Genomic DNA, 25,387 nt, shown 5'->3' with positions numbered 1-25,387 from the left:
CCGAACCACGACCGGCGAAAGACGATGGGACGTGGGTCGTCGTTGAGGTGAAGAATTGATTCTTCTTTTTCTCGCCCAATCCATGGCAGGAAACTACGGAGCGAAGAGAGGGGAGAGAGAGAGAGAGAGAGAGAGAGAGAGGCTGGAACGTCTTGGCTTCCTCGACTAAAAGATTTCCTTAGACATACTACAAGGACAATAATGAAATTGAAAAACAAAAAGGCTACTACGGTGGAATAAAGTGGCTCCCAAAAAGTTAGCAACTAGACGAACGAACCTTATTCCTAGAAGATCCAGGTCAACTAAGCTTTCACACACAATTCCTCATTTTCCCTTTTTGATTCTTGAGCATTAAATAGATTAAAGATGCGTACAAGAGATAAGTGGTTTTGTTTTATGATTACAGCCTAAGAAGAAGATTGTAGAGATAATGCTACCAGTTACATAATTTTTCATATTTTTCTCATCATGGTAATTTTAATATTTTTAACTACATTAAGTAGTTAGTAGAAGAAGAGTATTTTTTTATTTGACAATACTAAAGTTTTTTTTTTGTCATGGGTGGAGATTTTGCTCATGCGGGGACTTAGTATATTATTTTCTAGCATGAAGAGAAAGAGCTATAGTTTATAAATTTATACTGGATTTATAGTTTTTATTGGGGTGATTTTAAATTGATATTGATATTTTATTTAATTTTTTTGTGTTTGATTATTGTATAGAGTTTATTCATAATATTATGCAGTATTTATGGAGTGTATAGACACTTTTATGCAGGTATTGTGTATATAAGTTATGGCCAATTTTAAGTAGGGGTTATGCCCAATTTTAAGTAGAGGTCATGCCCAATTTTATGTAAAATATATGTTCAATTTTATGCATAATTTTTTATACAATTTATTGACATCTATTTTTTGAAAAATTTTAAATGTATGTTGGAGCACATTATTTTTTGAAAAGTTTTAAATGTAAGTTGAAGCTTGAACTCAGCTCGAGCTCGAACTTGAACTCGGTTTAAATTATTGGGTTTGAGCTTGATAACAATTTTAGGCTCGAGGTTGGGCATGGCTCGAACTCGAGTTCGAAATATTTAAATCAAACTCGGCTCGAACATAAGCAAGTTCAGGCTCGACTTGGCTCGATGCTACCCCTAGTCACATGTAGGGGTGGCATCGAATCGAGTTGGTTCATGAGCGGCTCTAGCTAGGCTTGGTTCGATTTGATTTATCTGGATCTCGAGAACCAAGTTCCGAATAAGGCTCATTTAAGTTAACAATCCGAGCTCGATCGACCATGGTTCGGTTCGAAAGTTCGTGGCTCGTTAACTTAACGAGTAGCTCGGGATTTGGAGAGGGAGTTAGGAGGTGGGACTTCTGGATATTGGATGACATTCTCTAACCTTTTGATCTTCTTTATATAAGAGCAACACTAATCTGATGGCTTCTATGGAAACATTCTTAACCTTCCTTATGGATTCCTTCCAGAAAAATTGTTTTTTTTGTTTTGTTGTTGTGGTTGATGTTTTATCTCATGTCGGACTAATCTAATGAAGCTCCGCTCTGAGTATGACAATGCCTTTTCGAAGACTCATGGGGTGAAAATGGGGCTTATGTCTGGCTTTGTCAAGGTAAATATTGCATTTTGAGGTTTTGCATCTCGAATTTCCCCGGATGGTGTGTCCTCGTATCCCTTTCCATTTTGTTCCAGGCAGTTGTAAGTGGTCTTCTGGATCAGCCCATCCTGCTGAAGTTTGGTGCCACCTAGCCTACCAAAGTTGTGCTCAGTTTAATGCTTTTGTCTCTTTCTCAGAGCCTTGTCGTCCCAGTTATCCGAAATGCAGATAAGATGAACTTCGCACAAATAGAGAAGGAAATCAACACTCTTGCAAACCAAGCCAATGAAGGCACTATCTCCATCGATGAGATGGCAGGGGGTATCACTTTTTTTTTTTTTTTTCTAATTTCTTGGTTGTTTTGCATTCCTTGATCTATTTGTAACCAACGTGTTTTTAAGTCTGCCATTCTGGGAATGCACTAAATTGTGCAGCTAGGTCCTGCTATATAATGTTCAGGCGTTACATACCACTGCATATTCTCCTATACAGTGGCACTTGCGGCTAGGTCCTGCTGTAGTAAAAATGACTCGAAGTCTTTCTAGATTTTCATTTGAATTCTTCTTTTCAATGTGAGTCGTGTCAACTGGGCAAACATCACAGAAGTTCATTTTTAGTCTCATCTCATAAAACCAGCCATCTATTTGAGATTGTACACTCAAACGCTGGGTTCTTGTCCTGTGACTAGTTAGTCTGGTCATAAATATTTTATTTTCTTTATCGATAATTTTAGTAGGTGTACTTGAATTTACCTTATTAAGAAAAAATCTGAGACCTTTGATAGAATCAAAGTTTTCTTCAATGAAATAAAAAATTAGTGAACAGGTATCAAAGAAGAGCAAAGGAAGCATAGGGTATAGGTCCACCCCCACCCCTATAGTCAGCTTTAAAAAATTATTTATGTTAATTTTTTTATTATGACATCATGCTAGCATCATAATGGGTTCAACAACCTGTTTTTAGTGATTGAACCAAGAACCCAACCACCTTTGAGGTATCTATTGATAAATTCTAATAGCACTGAGAAAAAAAAAATATTAAATACAAAATTCTGCATCAAATAAAGATTTACTAACAAGAATCAAGAAGTAACTCAATGATTAAGAAAGTATGCGGCTACATAACAAAGACATACCAGGTTGTGCTGAACAATAGATACATATTGGTCAACATAGATGTGTTTTATCAGGTAAAATTGGTGAAAATAATAGATCCAACCTAAACAGTGCCAATTTTTTAAGCTGCATCTACCTGGATGAGCTCCATAAGGAAATGAACATCTTTGGCGTAAAGCTCCGCGGAAAGGTTTCTGACCGAGTGGTGAAGGTCTTCAGAGAGAGGATTCGGTTTATCAGCTCCGATCGAGAACTTCTCTCTCCTGATCTTCTCAATGTGCTCCCGAGGAGTCATTTTGGACGACAAACGATCTACTAGGAAGACAGGAAACGGCAGAGATAATGAACTGAAGAAGTTTAATAAGAACCGAAGTAAAAGTCTTCTTCTTCCTCTCTTATGTAGGACTACGAGTGAAAGTCTGCCGCACAAGCTTTCTGCTCTGCTGTATACGGACCTTCGAATCCGACTGTCCGAGTGGTCGATTCACCTCCTTTCACGAGGGAAATTACTTGGGAGCCAAGGCACGAGTTTCGAATAACCTTTAGGAAAGGAAACAGTAAAAGACAAAAGTAGAATCCGTACAACGACAGCTGAAAGACAAAGCGACGTGGGTCGTCCAATTCATGGAGGAAACTTGGGAGCGAAGAGAGGGTAGAGAGAGGCTGGAACGTCCGAGCTTCCTCTCAGTCAAGTAGAGTAAATTCGTAAATTAAAAATTTTAATTTATTTTATTTAATTAAGATATATACTAATATTTTTGGAAGTGTTTAAAATAAGATAATAAGTTGAATATGTTTGGATTAGGAATCAACATAGGAGTCATCATAGGCCAAGTTAGTGCTTGGTTGGAAATTTGTATACCAAGAAAAAACTAGAATTGATAAACCTTCAATATTAGTTTCTTACTCTGAAATTACTTGAATTTTTTAATTTACCTACCATATATTAGGTGCATTTCCTGAGGAAATAATTAAAATTATTAATAGCTCTAAGATGTTAATAACTGATAAATACAAATTTTTAAAAAATTATTTAGAAATAAATTATTCATATTAATTCAAACTATTTCATATTAAAAATCATCCCACATTTGAACTATTATATTGTTATGAAAATGATTAGGTAATTCAGTTTGTTCATTTTTCCTTCTCTTCCTCCTTCTTGAGATCATAAGTTAATTAATTGTTCCTCTAAATCATCTTCATTTTTTTTTATCTTATTCAAACTTTACAAAACAATGAATAAAAAAAACAAAGATCACGACATATGAAAAACAAGATGAAATCTCATCAGATTTTCATGGACTAGACGAACATTATGCTTATAAGATAGAATAAAAATTTTATTAGTTACTCGAAAAATATTTTTTATGAAAAATATGAGTTGAGAAGATCCAATAGGTCAACTAAGCATTCACACACAATTTTACGAATTTTTGTCTCGTCCAAGGCTTAAAAAGAAGTTAAATTTAGGAGCTTCTATTTTAAAATTTTTATTTTCTTTTCTAGCTTTTTTGCTAGAGAAACTGATCTTGTACTTTGAAATTTTAGTATTCACTCCAGTATTTAATTTTGAAGGGGTTTTTGCTTAACTATTAGAATTTGGGGATAGCGTTTTAAAAACTCGAGTATTTACATGATTTTACTTAGAAATCTGTTGATTATATTTGATCGAATACGTTGAACTAGTGTCACAGTAATTTGAGATCATTTATTAAAGTTCAAATTACTACTTATGGACTATAATTTTAAATTCATTTATTCCATTAAGTTACTTTGAGAGTTTTCCCTCAACTTGGAAAACCAATCTCACATTTACTTTGAGCTTATATTATAAAATCAAGTCTCTTCAACATCTTGTTGTTAGGGATTTGCTCCCTATCTCTTTGTAATTTTTGCCTTTTTAATGAATTGCATCTTTATCAAAAAAAAAAAAAATAATAAAATAAAATCAAGTCATTGGAAACTAACTGAGTTATTGTTACATAGTTAGGCACATAGAATTAGGTGTGCTTATTATTTGTACTTGATTTGTGAGATTTGTCTATATTAGAAGCAATTATCAAATACTGAATTGTCAGCAAGTCGCCATTGAATTGTTTAGTCAAGCCTTAGCAAGGCAAAACTATTATATATTATTTATTGTTGCGAGTCATAAGTCCTTTTGAAGGCATATGGTGTTGAAAATTTCTTTAGTGGGTCTATCTAGTATACCTATTGAGCTGCTATAAATCCCTGATTGAGCATATAAAGGATTGCCTACTTCGCTACTAGAAAATCCTTTTGAGGGTATAAGTCGAATAACCTATTTTTAAAGAGTACGCCCTCTACTCCTATTTTTAATGGTACTCTAGCAACATTATTAAAGAGTATGCCCTCTAGTCCTACTTTTAACTTGTCCAAATTCCTTCTTTGATAATTTGATTAATAAACAAGTGACCATTCCATGCCCTAGCTTGTGGATTATGCTATAAATTGGTTTCGTGTAGAACTTGGTGACTACGGGTGGCATCGAACCAAGCCGGTTTGCGAGCTTGGCTCGGTTCTGGCTCGGTTCGATTTGATTTATCTGGATCTCGAACTCAACTACGGGTGACATCAAACCAAGTCAGTTCGCGAGCAGCTCGAGCTTAACGAGTGGCCCGGGATTTGGGGAGGGAGTCGAGAGGTAGGACTTCGGGTAATCGGGTGACATTCTCTAACCTTTTGATTTTCCTTATTGAAGTGCAACACTAATCTTGAGGGTTTTCTTCTCACACATCTCTTATCGCTTCTATGGAAACATTCTTTTCCTAGCTTATGGATTCCTTCTAGAAATATTGTTCTTTTTTTGTCTTGTTGTTGTGGTTGTTGTTTTATCTCATGCAGGACTAATCTGATGAAATATACATTCCATTCCAACACTCTCCCTCAAATTAGACGATATAAATCATATAATTATGTTTGCTATAAAAATATACAAAATCTCTCTTATGTAATGTTTCTGTAAAAATATCACTAAGTTGCTTCGAAGACTTCACATATGGTGTAATCATTTTGCAATTTAGCTCCGCTTCTCGAATGAAATGGCAGTCAATTTATATGTGTTTTGTCCTTCCTATAAAAATAACAATTTGATTATTACATCTCATTTCTATATGTGTTTTCACATAGAACCAAAACTCTTCCATCAAAGATTTCACCAACATAAACTTACATATAGTACTAGCCATTGCCCTTTATTCTGCTACAGTACTAGATATGGCCACAACGGTCCTTTTTACTTCTTCGTGTCACTAAATTTTCTCCAACAAAGGTACAAAAACTACTAATGGAGTGGAGTGCTAATTAAGTTTAGATCCTACATGCTTGGCATCAGAAAACCTTTTTAACCTCAAGACTTTGGTTAGGTTTGTACATGTACAACCTCACGATGCACCACTCTAGGAGATTCCATAAACTGACTATTGCAAATGATGTCTTGTCTAGTGACAATGACATATAACAAATTTTCAAAAAAATTACGATAATGATTTTTATCTTGTGATAAAGGACTTTGTTCACAGTACAAATACATATTAGGTTCTTTAGGGGTATCTACTAATTTGGCCTCTACCAATCCAGTTTTCTGTAACATATTTGTCACATATTTCCTTTGTGATACAAAACTCCATATCTACTACGAGTTACCTCAATTCCAGGAAAACATCTTAAGGTCCCAAAATTGTTGGTTTGAAAATAAGTTTGCAAGTGACATTTCGCATTTGCAATCCGCTATACATCACTATCTTTTACAATAATATCAACAACATACACCAATAAAATTGCAATACCAATTAATTACTTAATGGTTACAATCATGACTATGTACAAAACAAACTTCATAACCGCTTTACTGAACTTGTCAAACCACACTCTAGGGCTCTACTTAAGCCCATAAATCGCTTTTCGAAGCCTACACACTTTTTGACTCTCTCTCTCTCTCTCTCTCTCTCTCTCTCTCTCTCTCTCTCTCTCTCTCTCTCTCTGAGCAACAACCAGATGATTGCTTCATAAAAACTTCCTTGGTCAGATCTCCGTACAATTATTCTTAACATCAAGTCAAAACAACAACCAATTCTGATCAAAAGTGACAAAAATTAAGATGGTACCAAATTGAGATGAGCCACAGGAGCAATGGTTTAAGTATAATCCACATCATATGTTGAGTATAACCTTTTGTGACTAACCGGGCTTTGTAAAAATTTATTGTCTCATGAGAATAGTACTTCATCGTATAAACCCGATGACAACTTACAACCTTAGCGCCCTTCGAAAGATGGCACAAATCCTAGGTAACCTGAGATGGCAATACAACCTTTTCCTCATCTATAACATGCTTCCATTCACTAGAAACCAAAGCCACCAGCTCAAATTGAGGTAGACATCGAAGAAAAAAATAAACGAGAAATAAGTAACATACTCAAATAAGGGTTAACGAGTATTAGGTCTAGACTTGGACTGTTTACCCAAATAAATAGTAAGATTAGGATCAATATAAATAGAAAAAGAACTTACTGGTGGTGCAATCGAAGGAACTGACACTGGTGTTGATTGAAAGGACAAGGGAAACTCCACCTACAAATCCATAAGTCTAAGCTTTTTAGTCTTCTTTTTTTCTTTTTTCCCCTTCTTTTGTATACCTTCGATGTTTTCTAAAACATTCTCTTCCTTCATATTCCATGATTTTTTCTTCCACGATTAAGTCATACACTACATCATTCACCCTTTCTTCAAAAGAATCCGACTTCCAAGTTCTGAGTTTTCGCTTCATGCTCACTGTAATCTAGTGATAGATGTTTGTTATTGAATATATCACTTGTTAGTAACTCCAATTCAGCATGTCGATGATCCATGATCGATGATCGATGATCGCCCACAATCTCAAAACGTTACAGTTAAACTAAAAATGAAATTCCCTTACTACCAAAGTGTTTTTATTATAAAATAAAGTCACTTCATTAAGCACCATATTGTTCTACAAGATGGCCATTTAGAAAAGATATTCATTATTATTTCCTCAACATTACACCAGTTCAAGGAGACAACGGAGTTGATGGCGGCGGCGGAGGACAGCCCAAATTTGGTCAAGCGACATCAGGCAAGGAGGTCTGGAGCAAACTAATTTCCGACAAAAAGAACCCTCTCAGTAGGTCTGGAATGATCACGGAGAGAGTTGGAAAAAAGAGAAGCAGAAAGCACAACTAGTTGAGACCGCAAAGCACAATAGTAAGTTCATACGATCTTCTTTGTTTACATATACAAGCACGAGATCAACATCTCATTCCATACACCAAAAACCAAAATCCAAGGACACGAAAACAGAAAGCAAGCACTAATTTTCAGTCAGACCATACCTGTAGAATGGGTAGAAGGTAGTTCATGGATTTGCAGTAGCAGAACACTTGAGATCAACTAGAGGAGGATAACGCACATGATATGAAAGCTTCATCCTCCAGAGGGACATCCATGTTTTTACTCTTGAGTAAGAAGTCCACTGCCTCTTCATCAAAGTCTAGCAAGTACCCAACCTTGATAAGCTCCGTTAATTCGGACATCCAATCTGGTGTATCCCATAACAGTCCCTCTGAAACAACTTCAGAGAAACTAGTTGCAAACTCAATATTCGCTTTATGAACAGATTGTTTGTCAATTTTCTGAAGAAACAGCTTGCCATTCTCCCTCTCCCATCGAACCATTCTACTTGCCTTTGCAGTAGCACACTTTCCTGAAGACATCGGCAGCACATAACTCACTGTAATAGGTTCTGGGCTCTCAAAAATTTCCACATCCCAAAGCCCTTTAGCAATCTGATGCTTCTTTTCTATACTTATTTCACGAGAAGAATCAGAAAGGAAAGACAGTATAATACGAAATAATCCTTTCTGGTGCAGAAATACTGCTGGATTGACAATCTTGAATTCAGTTCCATCAGAAATAGAAGATTCCACCTTCTGCACAGCTTCAGAGATAGTTCGAACTCCGATACTGCTATAGATTTCATATAGTTTACTTCGAGACAAAGAAGGGACGGTTGATTTGGGCTGCCAAACAAACACTGGATTTGCAATGTCCTTCTCGAACAAATCTTTCAATAGCAAGTCATCAGGGATAAAGACATCATGCTTGTCATATAACTTAATTGCATCTGTATCCAAGTAGACAGGAAGCCGAGAAAAGCCACCACTAAGAATCCGAGGGATGCCACCACTAAGAAGTTTCTCTGTTATTTTATTCCAGTGGTTTGCAATGAATGACCAAAAAGAACAACATTCAAGAGAAGTCAACAGTCTGTCCTCAATTTCCCAGTCCCTCCACAACTTGCAGTAATCATAAGTAGAAGGCTGGTGTCTCACCCCAAGGGCCATGGAGAAGAAACTCAGCAGTTCTTTCTCGTAATATTTCTTCAAAACAATCAACCGTGATCCAAAGAGATTATCTCTGTCCTGAAGAACACAGCCATTCGGACCCACCCATTCACCATCATCCTCTCCATTTGGGATCCAAATCCAGCTAGCATTCTTAGTTACTGGCTCCCAAGTAACCTTGCTCAGGTAAGTGTATATTCTGGTTATAACACTAATCTGAGAATGATAGCTGAGATTGCTTGCAATCAGTGAAGAACCACCCTTAATATCTATAGTTACTGCAATTGCTTCCAGTTCATTTTTATAGGACATAATTTCAGTACCATAAAAAGTTTCATCTATGAAAGGTCCATCTTTCCGATGCAGATGAGAATCCCAACAGGAACTAAACAATATGGCGTCTCCAGGAGATTTGTAGCCCATGTGAGTTTTGATCCATTCTTTGCTCGCACGCTCTTTGAGCTCTTTGAGCTCCTTGACCAGTGTTCCATCCTTCTCTTGCAAGTGTCGGATACATTGTAATAGGGCAAACACATTCACAGGTGTCACATGGGCTGCAATTTGCGGAATTTTAAGACCAGCTGCTACAAATCTCGACCCTACTTTAAACTCTACCACAACCCCCAACTCCTTCAGCATATCTTTGTGGTCATGGATGACTTTACCGTAGCATGTCTCACTATCATCTATGAAAGGCAGGCAGGCTATTGCACTGATAGGTTCCCATTCTGCATCAAACAAAATTGAATCCTTAGGAGACCTGTAGCCTAAATGGGTTTTCAGCCATTTTTCATCTTGGAGACAAGTTGATAAATCGGATGGCAACGGATGTCTTTTGCCCTTCAAATGCTTGCAAAAGGAAAGCAAAGACCGCACATTTTCTTTAGTTAACGAATGTGAAGATAGATGCTGCATAAAAGAGCGGGCCACTGCCTTAGATGCTTCAGCAAAATGTGTAACTACCCCAGTCTTCTTCAATTCATTCTTGTATGACCGAATGCCATCTCCGTAAAACTTTTCATCTATCAAAGGAATGTTATCAAACACCTGCAGAAGGCTTCCCCATTCAGAATCAAACAGAAAGGATTCACTGGGAAGCTTGTAGCCATGGTTGGTTTTAACCCATTTCTGGTCCGTCATTTTGCTCACAATCTGACTAGACACTTTTGAATCACGAATGCATTCCAAAATCAAAAGAATGCTTTCAGCTGGCAGAGAGGTGAAAGATGCAGGTCGCAGGAAATTGGCAGCCACTATCTGCCGGTCAAATTCAACTACAACACCTAGTAATTGAAATTCCACCTTATAACTCCGTATTTCAGTGCCATAGTATGTATCCTCTATGAAGGGAAGCTTACTGATCCGTGAGGCAGCATTCCATTCTGAATCAAACAAAACAGACCCAACAGGTGATCTATACCCAACAGATGTTTTTAGCCAAGCCCCCTCTTTAACACTAGCGATGAACTCCTTAGGAGATAGACACTCCTCCCGCAAATATCTTATGAACTTCAGCATGTAAAGCACAGTGCTTTTGGTTATAGTGGAGGAAGCAGCAAGTGACATAAGATGCTTCCCAATGAATCGACATGCTTCACCAAACTCGGACATAACCCCAACAGCTTTTAGCTCCTCTGTGTAACCACTAATCTTGTAGCCATAAAATCTTGCATCAATGAGAGGAATATCAACCAGTTCACAACCAGCCTGCAATACAATTCCCCATGTTGAGTTAGATAAGAATGATTCTGATGGTGACCGATAACCAACAGACGTTTTCAACCAACATCCTTCTTTAATGCACTTCAGAAACATCAATGGGATACCAAAGTTTTTTGCTCTTAAATTGCGAATCCAATCCAGAAGCAAAAGCGCATTTTCCAAATTTAAAGGAGAGTAAACAGAACTAAATGCTGCATTAGGAGGGCAAAAATCAGGTAAATCCGACACTTGAGTGTAATTTCTCAAGAACCACATGAGCTGGTTCTCCGATGTCCACATGTTCGCAAAATAACCACCACCTAAATAGTCCTCTCCTAATTCTACATAATTTTCTCTGATCCAAGGATTTGAACCCAGTAGGCCAACCCACTTGCTCCGTTTTGCAGGCACAAGTAGAACTTGCCTTACACTGATCATATCTCCACAACTATTGATAATTGGCATGGAATTGCATAATTCACGAACTTCCTTGTCCGATATATAACCTCTTGAAAGGGAATGATAAAGAAGGTGAGCAAAAGCAACCAAAAACCTTCTATCATTCTTTATCTCTCTAAGAATCAGACAACAATAATTCCAAAAACTTAAACCATGCACCTTTCCAATCTCTTGAAGCCAATCTTTTACTATTTTCCTTTTGGGAAACTCATTCAGAACTTCTTGGGTTTTCGCTGGCATAAAGAACCTTTGTGCACAACATCTGAATTCTTTGTTCCAATCAATAAGCCATGAGATATGCTGAGTGTCAGATGATAAGCAGATCCTATCAACATATTGAGTGGCCCTAGTAATATTCCATAAACACACACTGTTATCCACACCAACACATTTCAAAATAGGTAACGTACCAACATTAGTATTTCTAAAACAGCCTCCCCAGTTTTCAGCAAAAAAGCAAAGAAGCTCCAAATATACATCATCAAGAACTTCCATTACCAGATTAGAATTTCTGACACACTTGGCGTACCATTCTCTATCAACATATCCAACACCTAGGAAATCTAAAATGTGATCATAGGCAGCATTATCAAATGTAGAGTTCAGAATATAAATGTCATGGGATGACAAATTATGCAAGCTGACACCTTGCATCCTTGCCTTGGTCAAAATCCCCCAGAAAGTTGGCATGAGCCGACCCACTTCATCAGGCCTGTAGAAAAATCTTTGATCTGTGTAAGTCTCAGCTGGTAAGATATTTTTGGCAACCACTTTTGCTTTTATTTCCTCTCTCACTTTGTTCAGGTCTGGGTACGAGGATTCCTCCACAGGCAAGCTCTCAAAGACATTCAGCAAACTAGACAAAGGAGCAGTTCCAACACCTGCCAAAAGCGAGCTAAATGCTTCAACAAATGCATTAGGCACACAGGTCAGGATCCCTTTATTCCACTTATCATCCAAGAGTATAGTTTCCCTGGATGAAGCCAAAACAAAATCAGCCTGAATAATGAATGGAAAATTTGTTACCATTTCTGTGGGCAGATATGCGTAGACCCCTGGTGACCTCATTCCTCTTTTTATACGATCACCATAAGGGAAAGCTAGAGTAATAACCCATTCTTCAATCTCATTCCTCCTTACAACTTGGTTTTCCAATTTTACAGGAAACTTCTGCCTCCACATATAGTAAACACATTCTTCCTTTTCCCCATCACTATTCTCTTTGGCAGAGAGATGGAGAGTGGATGATACAGCATTAATGCTCTTTCTCTCCTCATAGTTAGTTTCGCTAGTGATAGAAATTGCTCGTACTGTATTGCATCCAGGATCTTCAGTATGTTCCCTAACAGAAAGCTGCTTGATTTTTGAAAGAAACAAAAGGACTTCTGGATGGATATTGGATAGTTGTTGCTTCACCCTTGCCACTTTTTCACATTTCAATGGAAGAACTACAGTCGTTGTTGGGAGGATCTTATCAGCGCCATATATGTGCTTGATATCAGAAAGAGTCAGTCTCTCCTCCACCCATTCTGGGACTATGTATCCAGGTACGTCGTAGTCTGGAAGTGGATCTTCATTGAACCCAATTTGATACCCATTGCTAAAAATGAATGGCCGACTGGTAATTAGAAATACACTCTTGAATCCTATACCTGTTGATCCACCAGGACATAAATCTGTTAGGAAAGTGATCACTGCACAACTACTTTTAAATTTTATTAGCAAAACAAAAAAGTAACTTGCTTTAAAAATATTAACACATCAGGTCTGGTAATCGGCTTGCTAAGACCCTCACTGTTGGAGGATAATGCACATCAATGATGACTTTGTTGAAATTTATAATCAGTGTACTTCAGTACGGATTGTTTGGCAGCATACTCTTCGTGCTGCCAATGGTGAAGCTGACAGACTTGACAAAGAGGGAGTTTCTCACGCTCCTTAAGAGTTGGGGAATCCCTTCCAGTCTTTGTTGAGGCTTGATGCTCTACCATTTTGTCACTGCTAATGAAGGAAGCAAAGATATCACCCCTGGACTAGGAAAAATTGTCAAACAAGGGCATACTTGTTTGTTTCCTTTTTCTTTTTGTTTGCTTATTGCTTTTTTTAGTTTTGCATATCTTTCTACTCTTAAGTTATACTCTTCATTAAAAAAAAAAAGTCCTAATATATCACCAACCAAAAAAAAAACGCATTGGAACATCATGTGTGGCTTATCTGGGTCAGCACATGTCACTTTGCGTACAAGATAACATATCACTATCTGATTAAAACACTTGGGTACTTCAAAATATAAATGAGAAGTTGAGACAATCATAGGAAAGGAGAAAGATGAAGGTGGATCAAATACTCCACCAGCCCACACGCATGAGGGTAAGACTCTCCTAGAAAACCTTCTTCTCCTCTAGAAGCAGCTATCCAGAACTCTACAAAAGAAGAATTACAACAGGCAGATCGTACGCTACAACTCTAATACAGTTCCTTGTGCAATTAAATGCAGTATGAGATCAGAGTTTCCCCATCAAACATCAGATGAGGGTTAGCAATAAATCAATTCTCTAGCTACCAGATAAGCAATAGCATGTATCAGTATTGTCAACTCAAGATGAAAGATGATAAAAGATATACCTTTCTCTCCAATATATCCTTGCTGCCTCTTTCCCTTCTTGGTAGACTTCCCAACGCTACAAATTGATTCAATATTTTTCTCAAAGAAGCCCTTTTCATTATTGAAAATAAGTAAAGTAGCAGAGGCTCCAGTGGCAGTGATATCCTGAGATGTTATCACAAACTCCAAAGAAGGTTGCACCCCAGGAGGATATTCATTATCTTCAGCATTCTGTCCATACAAAATTTAAACAGTTCAGTCTTTAGTCACAGCACTAAGAGTACTCCAAGAAAATTTTAATATGTTTGTGCGACTGCCTCTGTTAAATATATATATATGGGTCATCATAGTTTTAGAATGAATAATTATTCAGGCTTCTGCTCGCAAAGCTGTTAGGTAATTCTGAAAAGAGGAGCAGCTCATCATTGCCTTTAGACATTAAACCAAATTAAGCCACCAAGCAAGTCCCACCATTTCACGTGTCATCCTAGAGCTTTAGCAATGAAAAGATTTGCTTTCTAAGGGATATGAACAGGAACTATTGACTCTTGCACAATGATTCTCGAACCATCCCACCCAGTGAACTCGTTTTTGTGAGGAATTTTCTGTTCATGCGATTCAGACAGTATGTGACTTGAAATAAGAGTTTATAAAAATAAATGCCTATGAAAAGCATTTGACTTCTGTTTTCGCATGAAATTGATTTTTTGAACTTTCAGGTTACAATTTACAGTTGAAACAGTTGATCTCAAGTTTAGTGTGGAAGTTAAATCCTAGTAAGTGGACTACATTAGACCTAGCCATGAATGTGGCTACCACTACTTGGATGAGCTGAACAGCTCTGCTGCTCTTGGGTTTCCTACAGAGACCAACAACCCAATTTTGCACTTGTTTAAGTCAACAACACTTATCTTCTTTAAGAAATAGTCTACAGTAATGTCCTTACTGGATTTCAGTTGGAATTGAAGATTGAAGCCCTCATTGAGAAAATAAAGAAAATAAAAACTAATTTTAACATGAATTATACGAAGGAAAACTGCTGTTAGCTCACTTTTCTCTAGAAAAAGGAATTGTCAAAAGGGTAGAGAATATATATGGTGCAAATATTTTGAGAGAAGGGATGTGTATGAGACATAGGAGATTTGTCAACATGAATTATACGCACAAAAACTTAATATTATTTGGACCTTATATTGCTCAGGCAACCAATTAACTTACAGATGCATCCAAATAAGTAAAGAAAAATTTAGAACCACAAAATAAGTCAAATAGCAGGAGAAATAGAGGTGGCAATAATTAGGGCACAAGTAGGACCATCTTGAGCCTATTGTTCGATGGGTTGACCCAAACCCAACCCATCTATTAATATCAGGTGTTAATCTAAAATTTAATATATTTTTATCGAAAAGCAATAGCCTTTTCATCAGGATTTTTTTGGTGTCTGAGGGTGCAATTGGAATTGTCCTTCTATGTTCTAGCATGTTAAAGTTTGCCAGTAACAGTTGGTTGAGCAGCAAGAAGCATTATCCATATATAAATAAGTATGATGTGGTCATGGTCAATTCTAATCTTGCTTCTTTTGCAGCAACTCTCCCTAGACATCCTTCTTACTTTTTCAATTCTCTCCCTCTAAACTCAAGATTAATAAACTCCTACAATTATTAAGGGAACAAAGTAGGGATATCTATTTTTTGACAAAAACTTTATTTTAGAAAATACATCCAGGGGTATTTTGGTCATTTTACCACTTCAGTGGTTAATTTATTTAGGTAATCCTATGTTGCATGTTAAATTATATCAGTTATTAAATTTTCATGTACAGAGGATGTGTAGTTAGGGAGATATAAGGAGATTAAGGTTTAGGGTTTTGAGTTATATAGGGGTATTTTTATAATTTATAACTCAAAACATTTATTTAAGAAGTTTGGGAATTCGTGCACAGTTCCCAATGAAGCCATTTCAAGCTCTTCAAAAAATTCTTCTTCTCCTCTCTTTTTCTCTCCATTTTCTCCTATTTCTTCACCCAATTTTTGATTTTTACATGGTATCAGAGCAATAGATCGTTGTTGGAAGCATTCTACTGCACATTCTTGCCATCTTTGAAGAGGGCAACCTGCTGGAAGGAGAAAAACTACAGGTTGTTTATGTTGGTTCATCAAAGTTAAGTTTTCTTTTCTTTTCTTTGCCATAACCTTAAGGATATTGGTCTTTATGAATCATTGAAGGATTCTCTACACATTGATAGTCCTAATTGGGTTCCTAATTGAGTTTTTTGAGATCTACGTCACCCAACCCAGTGTTGGATGCCTTCATATAGGGGTGGCATCGAGTTTGATTTAAATCTTTCAAACTTGAGTTCGAGCCAAACCTAGCCTCGAGTTTAAAATTGTAATCGAGCTCGATCCTCATAATTTTAACCAAGTTCAAGCTCGAGCCTAATAATTTTAATCAAGTTCAAGCTCGAGCTCGAGCCGAATTCAATCTCCAACCTACATTTAAAACTTTTCAAAACACAATAACTACCAAGAAGAAAATGAAAATGGAAAATAATAAATAATTAACAAAAAAAAAACCTAAAAATAATCCTTGAACAAGAAACATTTGAGGAAAGTTTTAAAAATATTGAGGAAATCAATGAGAAGCTACTTATAATTTTGCAATAAAAAGACATGAATTGAACATTAAGAAATAATGTATGAGAACTTGTTATTGCAAAAGATTATCATGAATCATGATAATTAATTAATCAGGTATCGTAGAATCAATGAGAAGCTACTTATAATTTTGTCAGGTATATTGTCATTGTTTTCCGATTTAAAAGAGTCCTTGTGTGTCAAACATGTTAATCTTGTCGCTCATGAGAGATTGGCTAGACTACCTGGAGAACCTTCGACAGAATAATGTTCAGGCATTACATACCACTGCATATTCTCCTATACAGTGGCACTTGCGTCTAGGCCCTGTTGTAGTAAAAATGACTCGAAGTCTTTCTAGATTTTCATTCGAATTCTTCTTTTCAATGCGAGTCGTGTCAACTGGGCAAACATCACAGAAGTTCATTTCTAGTCTCGTCTCATAAAACCAGCCATCTATTAGAGATTGTACACTCAAATATCCGGGATCCTTGTCTTGTGTCTAGTTAGTTTGGTCATAAGTATTTTATTTTCTTTATCGATAATTTTAGTAGGTGTACTTGAATTTACCTTATTAAGAAAAAATCTGAGACCTTTGATAGAATCAAAATTTTCTTCAATGAAATAAAAAATTAGTGAAAAGATATCGAAGAAGAGCAAAGGAAGCAGAGGGTATAGGTCCACCCCCACCCCTATAGTCAGCTTTAAAAAATTATTTATGTTAATTTTTTTATTATGACATCATGCTAGCATCATAATGGGTTCAACAAACAGTTTTTAGTGATTGAACCAAGAACCCAACCACCTTTGAGGTATCTATTGATACATTCTAATAGCACTGAGAAAGAAATATATTAAATACAAACTTCTGCATCAAACAAAGTTTTACTAACAAGAATCAAGAAGTAACTCAATGATTAAGAAAGTATGCAACTACATAACAAAGACATACCAGGTTTTGCTGAACAATAGATACATATTGGTCAACACATATGTGTTTTAATTAAATTGGTTTGGGGTCTCTGTTGTGGTGTCAAACAGAGACCCAGCCCAAAATAAATTGAACCGTATGTATTTATTATTGTTCAGCTGGTTTCAAGTGAAACATTTAGGAAGGCTTAGTGAATTTTGCCACCCAAATGTTCAAATCAGGTAAGAGTGGTGAAAATAATAGATCAAACCTAAACAATGCCATTTTTTTTACGCTGCATCTACCTGGATGAGCTCCATAAGGAAATGAACATCCTTGGCGTAAAGTTCCGCCGAAAGGTTTCTGACCGAGTGGTGAAGGTCTTCAGAGAGAGGATTCGGTTTATCAGCTCCGATCGAGAACTTCTCTCTCCTGATCTTCTCAATGTGCTCCCGAGGAGTCATTTTGGACGACAAACGATCTACAAGGAAGACAGGAAACGGCAGAGATGAAGAACTGAAGAAGTTTAATAAGAACTAAGAGCAAGTCTTCTTCTTCCGCTCTTATGTAGGACTACGTGTGAAAGTCTGACACAAGCTTTCTGCTCTGCTGTATACGGACCTTCGAATCCGACAGTCCGAGTGGTCGATTCATCTTCTTTATCTATCCCCTTTCACGAGGAGAGTTACTTGGGAGCCAAGGCACGAGTTTAGAATAGCCATTAGGAATGGAAAAAAAAAAGACAAAAAGTAAAATCCGTACCACGACCGCGAAAGACAATGCGACGTGGGTCGTCGTTGAGGTGACTTGATTTTTCTTTTTCTCGTCCAATCCATGGAGGAAACTTAGGAGCGAAGAGAGAGAGAGAGAAAGAGAGAGTTTTAAAAACTCAAGTATTTACATGATTTTACTTAGAAATCTGTTGATTATATTTGATCGAATACATTGAACTAGTGTCACAGTAATTTGAGATCATTTATTAAAGTTCAAATTACTACTTGTGCTTATATTATAAAATCAAGTCATTGGCAACTATTTGAGTTGTTGTTACATAGTTAGGCACATAGAATTGGGTGTGCTGATTATTTGTACTTAGATTTTTGAAATTTGTCTATACTAGAGGCAACTATCAAATACTAAATTATAAGCAAGTGGCCATTGAATTGTTTAGTCAAGCCTTAGCATGGCAAGACTCTCCTCAACTTAATTTGATTAAGATTCAAGTGTGGCTAAAGATGAAAGACTATTAAGTATTATTTATTATTGTGAGCCATAAGTCCTTTTGAAGGCATATGGTGTTGAAAATTTCTTTAGTGGGTCTATCTAGTATACCTATTGAGCATCTATAAATCCCTGATTGAGTCTATAAAGATTGCCTAGTTGGCTACTAGAAAATCCTTTTGAGGGTATAAGTTGGATAACCTAGTAGTTATTGCATTCAAATGTGAGGGTAAACCACTCTGAACTAATTGTTGTGGTCAATTGAGTAGCGTAAGTCCTAGGGTGGGAAACATAATGTATTAACTCGACTTGAGTCGAAATTTGCTATGAGGATTGAAAACCACTATAAATCTATTTGTTTATTGTGTGATTGTCTATAAGTGCATGATCCTTTACTTTGAAATCCTTTTGACACATTTGATTAATTGGAACGTGAAGACAACTAAGGGCTAAACAAAAGAAATTAAAAAATGAGTGAATTTTTACAATAAATTTAAAAAAGCCTAGTTACTCCCAACAAGTTTGTTCCTCGTCGAACCTAACAAATAGTTGGGTTAAGGTCCATCCAAAATGACTAAGTTAGGAAGCATCTTTCTCAGCTAGTAAACCTATGATCCTTATATCATTGGTACGTGTGAGAGTATTTTTTAATGATTATTTCACCCCTTTCAAAATGGAAAATTTCTCCAACTCCCATTTTTTCTACTCTCCCCTTTTCTTCTTATTTATTTTTGGAAATTATCGTTTTTCCCTTATTCCTTTTTATGGTTTTGAAGTTGGCAAACTAGGTGAAGGTTCTACTTAGATTCCCCTTCCTCCCCATAAGAAGAGAGAGAGGGAAGTAGTGGGAAGTGTCCCTTCCTACCCCTAAAGTAATTTGTTTACAAAAATTTATTACTAGTTCAATTTGGTCAAACTGCCCACAATCACCTACCCAAGTCGATGGAAATTCCAAATCCAAAGACATTGGAACAAACTTTCTAGCTTGACTAAAAAAAAAAATGATTAATTTCACTCATCTGAATATCTCTAATCTCTTGATTTCAAAAATCTCTTCCTCTTACCTGATTTTCTTCTCTTATCATTAAAACAAAATCAAATTGTCCATGTTTTTAACTATTTTATTATTTTAAAGGGGCCTCAATGGATATCCTCCCCTTGCCTTGAGTGGAAAGAAGGTAGCCTCACCTCCCCTTGCTCTCCATGATAGGGGAGAGGGCAATGGTGGGAAATTTTAAATAGGCAACAAGGGAGGGAAGGGGGCTAAAACACACGAACAAGCAACATGTTGCTCTTTTATTCATTACTCAATTTTTTTTGAATTGGATCGGTCCCCTCTAATCATATGAGACTCATTTCTTCATATAAATGGGTCTCATTTAATCTTTTTATGTGATTGAAATGGACTAGCTCTGTTGCTAGTATATCTATTAGCATATCTAAAGATCTTTAAATACGAGAGGTCCAATATGCTAGTGCATATATACTAGTTCATATGAGAGGTCAAATATGCTAGTTCATAATTACTAGCATTGGATCGATCCCCTCTAATCATATGAGACGATGAATGAGACTCATTTCTTCATATAAATTGGTCTCATTTAATCTTTTTATGTGATTGAAGGGGACTAGCTCTGTTGCTAGTATATCTATCAGCATATCTAAAGATCTTTAAATATGAAAGTCAAATATGCTAGTTCATATATACTAGTTCATATGAGAGGTCAAATATGCTAGTTCATATATACTAGCATTGGATCGGTCCCCTCTAATCATATGAGACGATGAATGAGACTCATTTCTTCATATAAATGGGTCTCATTTAATCCTTTTATATGATAGAAAGGGACTAGCTTTGTTGCTAATATATCTATTAGCATATCTAAAGATCTTGAAAAAAAATTCAAGAGGAATCACACACACTCAACCTCTCTCAGCCGCAACTTATGATCCTTCTTGATGATGATAACCCTATCAACGGTGCCCCAAAATATAAAGAGAAAATTAGGGCAACCATAATACAAGTGTGAAATCCCTTAACTACCCTTAATGAAACGGCAGTCAATATATCGTGGTCCGACTCACTGTAAAGCGTTAATTAGGTTTGACAACTTAACATATCTTTCACACACCAAGGATCCCCATCATAATTTCGAATGGGCCAATTGAATTTGGTTCACCCCATCCAAGTATATTGAGTAGAAAGTTAATGTTTCACTATCAATATATATTTCAACAATGGAGCCTTCAGGTCGAGGTTTGTTTCGTACTGTGTTTTTATAACTTGTGTATGTTTTTATAACTTGTGTAGTAACATATTTGGATTAAAGTTATTAGGACAAACATGACAAAAGTATGACACGTGAAACTTTATGATAAAGAACTGTTAGTTATATTTCTATTGGGTACAATTACAGATATTGCACTGGACCATAAAGTAGTGTCTCTTGTGGTAGGTGAATCACTAGATGCAACATAATATTAAAAAATGCAGGTGGAAAATTTTGTTCCAATTGACATAGTACCATATAAATGACACTTGGTAGTCTTTTCAAGTCATTGATACCTTTAGCATCTTGGAGCATAATTTCTTGAAAAAATAAACCCAAGTAGATATATTTAGAATTTGGTTGGATTTGAAAATACCACATTCAGTGCCTTAGAGACACGATTTCTAAGAACGTTGTATTTGAAATCTTCCCTAAATAGAGCATAGATATCAAAATTCAGTTGTGCACATAAATAATTATATATTTCTCTATTTTAGTTTCTACCAAGTAAGCAAGCAAACAATATATATCTTCTATATACTATCTCATTAAACTAACAGTGAAAATTACACGTTCGCTTTGCTCTTCATTTTCTTTTCTTCTTCTTTTCTTTTTCTCACATTTATGTCCCAGATCTCTTATACATACATAGAGAGACTTCCTCGCTGTAAACAGTAGCATCTTGTGAAGGTTTCCAACGGAATTTGAGATGCCCATTTCTCCCTTTTTGGTTGTTTTGGATGCTTTCAAGAGCCATGAAAGGAGTCTTTCAGCAGGCGAAGAGCAGCTTCGACTTTATGAATGGTGAAAAGCATTGACTTCCATTATGGGCATGTCCAAGTAATGCTTCAAGGAATATTTGGAGCTGATAACAAGTGCAAAATGGGATATATTTGTTAGTTGTATGTGAGGCCTCCCCTAGAGGCATGCCCACAACAAGTTCCTTTATACTCGATAAATGGAGGCAAATAGTCAAATATTCTTAAGCACTGAGAACATATTCTTCATGGGGAACAAGAGGATCGAAAGTTTGAAGCCATGATTTTGACAGAAATTATTGACTAAGCAACCTGTGACGATCTTAAGCCAGCCTCAAGCAACTATAAATAAAGGAGACTGGCTTCAATCTTTTCATCAGATTTTTGGTGAAAGATGTTGAAGTAGAAGATGGGTCTTACATGAAGAGAAGAGTCTTGTTGGGTAGCCAAGGATGACTTGCCTTTGACCTCTTTAGAGGCACTTAGATTGCACTCCATCATAATAATGAAAATTCCTGGGTGGTTCAAAGCAAGTCTCCTTGGCTAAACTGAATGATTCTTGTCTTTCATGTTAGACCTTTTCTCTTCTTGTATGATCTTGACTCCATCACGTAGACGAGCTAAGTGGAATTCTTTCATTGGTTTCATTACAACAATCTTTGGAGGATTTTGTACTGATATTACTTTGAAACTATTTTAAACAAGTATGATACATTTTTTAAGGCTCACATGTAACTAACTTTGCTAATTATATTATCCTTTTTTTCTCTCTACCACTGCCAACTGTTGGAACAAGTTCTAGCATCAGCAAGAGAGTTATCTTCCTACATTTCTAATTTTTCTTACTTATATCACATTAGATGCCCTTGACTGCTCTTTGCTTCCTCTTTCTCTCTATCTGTTCATCTCTCCTATGGATGATAGTTCTAGAGAACACTAACTCTATTCTATATTTTTTCTGTATTCTTCAAATAAAAAACTCTATCAAATTTACTCTTGAACTAGAATTTCGACACACTAACTGACACCCGTGAATAGTTGCATCAAACTCAAGTGCAATCTCCTCTTGCCATTGTCTGAAGAAGCAATGAATGGATAAGAATGATATTCATCTATGCAGCTTTACATATATATCATCAATACATCTGTTAAAGCAAGATCAAACAGAAACCCGTTTACTCCAAAAGTGTTACAAGATATAGAAATTGTTAGAGTTTCCTATTCAATATTTTTTACATGTTTAGTCGTGCCTCCTTTGCATGTTCATCTGTTTATCCTTACTCCACCATATATGAGATAAGAATTGTAGGAGTGGGATGTGAGATGCCCATTCATCATCTAATTGTCTTCTTGTAGATGCTCTGAAGAAACATAAAGGAATCTCAGTCTAACCAACTCGTGGAAGAACATAATCAATATGTTGTTCACAAGCATTGACTTGATAAGGAAGGAGGCTCATGAAAAGCTGATTGAACATATGAAGTGACAGAAAGAAAAGAAAAGTGGCCCTAATGGTCTCTTAGAGATCTTCTGCATGAGCTTCTCCTTAAGCAAGGTGCCAGGAAAGTAGTTTAATTAGGTCAACTAATGGAGGCTTTAGTTAGAGAAAAGTGGAATGATTCCTCGTGAAGAAATAGTTGTTGAAAGCTTTGACATGGAGTAGTCATGCATTGTCTCTTGTTTCAGCTTATAAATAGAGGAGAGATGCATTAAGCTCTCTCTTGGCAGTGATGATAGAGGCTTTCAAGAGGAAGAGGTCTTACATGAAGATAAGAGTTTTCTCAATAACCATTGATGATTTGCTTTTTATGCTTTCTTGGCTTAGGGAAAACCTACAATATAGCCAAAATAGTATATACTAATAAGGGATTATCTTTCTTTTGTATTTATCTTTATCCCTTCAGTTTAGGGGACAAGATATCCATGATTCTATTTATCCTTCAATGCAAATGTGTGGTTCAGTTCACCATCTCATATAAAGACGTAATAAAACATAACGTCAAGATATCTTCGCTAAAACTGTTTGTTCTAAGCTTGATTTCCTATCCTGTTAGTAAGCTCATCTAATAACTCCACATCATTCAAATTGGTGTCATCGATGTATCCACTTTGGTTGTTCTGATCATCGATGTCCCCTTTCAAAGTTGTCTATTGAGTGAAAAGCCTTACTTGGATGGGACCGGCTGCAAGTAATAGGCCAGCAACTCCACCACCAACAACACGACCGTCTGGTCCAACCAATGAAACACTTATTCCACTAGTTTTGTAGCTTACCTTCTGAAATTTGGGGAAAATCGAAGCCGAATGGGGAAATGAAGTAGAATTGAAGAAATCGACACCGAAATGTCATAAATTGAAATCGAAATGGGGGAAGTCGAACGAAACCGGGATGTATTTTTGGGGAAAAGAGAGTAACGACAAGGAGAAGGGAGTAGAAGGCCGAGAGGGAGAAACGAACTAGAGGCCGAGAGGGAGAGCAAGTACGAGGGAGAGTGAGGGAGGCCGAGAGGACGTTCGCAGCGAGAGGGAGAAGGGAGAAGTGAGAGGGAAAAGAAATAAGGGAGATGGAGGCCAAGTGAGAGAGGAAAAAAATTTCGGAGGCAGAAGATACGAGAGAAGGAGGAGACCGAGAGAAAGAGGGTGCAGGAGAGACTAGAAAAAACAATCGATGAGGGGTTCGAAGCATTGTACCCGCTTCATCCGGATGATTCGCAATATATTACTAAATCCGAATTCTCGAAATTAAACGGTGGAGATTGTTAGTGGAAGTTGGTACTCGAGTAACAACTTCTGGAGATTAACTGAGTAATACGGTTAAGTTCATCTCCTGGTCAAGTTAATTAACCCCCCCCCCCCTTAATATTAATAGTTCGGCACTGCCAAGAATCGACGCCACGACCATCGAATCCGGTGATCTGGGAGAACTCAGTTGCGTCAAGCTCTCCGGCGGGAATCCCCTTCCCTGGCTCCAAGGAATGCGTCTTCACCAACGAGAAATTGGTGGCGCATCACTCGATGGAGAACGTAGAAGACGAGGGGAAGAAGAGCACATGAGAGGCTTGCTTCATTCGAGACTCTGTAGCACAAGATATAAGTCTAACCCCTTGGATCTAGATTACTCCCTCTTAAATCCAAGTCGACAAAGCCGGGCAGAAAGTAATAGATTCTGTACTCTTTTCGCAGGAACACTACTGTTTTTTTTTTTTCTTTCTTCTTTTTGGTCCCTGAACAAAACATTCGACGAGATGCGACTCATTGGGGCTGCGATGGCCGCCCAAGTTTGAGCTTGGAAGACTGGATGTGATTTGACTTCCCTGGTATCCTCCGAACGTCTTTACTTTTCATAAAAAGACATATGCGTCGAACCAGTCAATACAGTTTGAGGTAATCTGCGGGAGAGACGAAAGCTGCCATTCGGCATGGGAAGGGCCTCCGCGTTTGTTCAAAGCTTCACCTTATTAACAGGCGTTTTCATGATAATGGAAAGATGGAGCATGAAACTCTGGAGTTATAAATTTTGAATTGGACCAACCGACGGACTGAATTGTGTCCAGTGGATTTCGTAAACACCATTGGTGTCGTTGAGGTTTTTTTATGTTAACCAACAAATAACTGCCCTATCCTGTGCGATCTCTTTGAACTTTCGGAGAGTAACCCTCCCCTCTTTGAATATAAAGATGGGCATACAGAGAGAGATGCTACCCCTAGTTTCCTTCT

At 37.0% G+C, this 25,387-nt stretch overlaps 1 protein-coding gene across 1 annotated transcript; it reads right to left on the bottom strand.

Moving 5' to 3' along the window:
- Positions 1–7,933: 7,933 nt before the first annotated feature.
- LOC137962633 (uncharacterized) lies at positions 7,934–18,074 on the bottom strand. Its single transcript, XM_068809625.1, has 4 exons — positions 18,043–18,074; positions 17,727–17,902; positions 13,899–14,109; positions 7,934–12,925 (listed from the first exon to the last, which is right to left on the bottom strand). Exons 2-4 carry the CDS (start codon positions 17,883–17,885, stop codon positions 8,157–8,159), a joined length of 5,139 nt encoding a protein of 1,712 aa, XP_068665726.1. The 5' UTR covers positions 17,886–17,902; positions 18,043–18,074; the 3' UTR covers positions 7,934–8,156.
- Between the last annotated feature and the right edge of the window lie 7,313 nt (positions 18,075–25,387).

Source organism: Aristolochia californica, unplaced genomic scaffold (assembly GCF_029961685.1).
Source record: "Aristolochia californica isolate CCGP_79_NKW_82.1479 unplaced genomic scaffold, dmAriCali1.0.hap1 SCAF_4, whole genome shotgun sequence".
In the NCBI taxonomy this organism is placed as follows: domain Eukaryota; kingdom Viridiplantae; phylum Streptophyta; class Magnoliopsida; order Piperales; family Aristolochiaceae; genus Aristolochia; species Aristolochia californica.
This window is presented reverse-complemented; position numbering and strand designations above follow the sequence as displayed.

Coding starts and splice junctions, on each gene's coding strand:
- LOC137962633 (XM_068809625.1), bottom strand. CDS start 17,885: ATGACTCCTCGGGAGCACATTGAGAAGATCAGGAGAGAGAAGTTCTCG. Junction 14,110..17,726: donor TCCTTATGGAGCTCATCCAG/GTAGATGCAGCG, acceptor TTGTATGGACAG/AATGCTGAAGATAATGAATA. Junction 12,926..13,898: donor AGGATATATTGGAGAGAAAG/GTATATCTTTTA, acceptor GTGGATCAACAG/GTATAGGATTCAAGAGTGTA.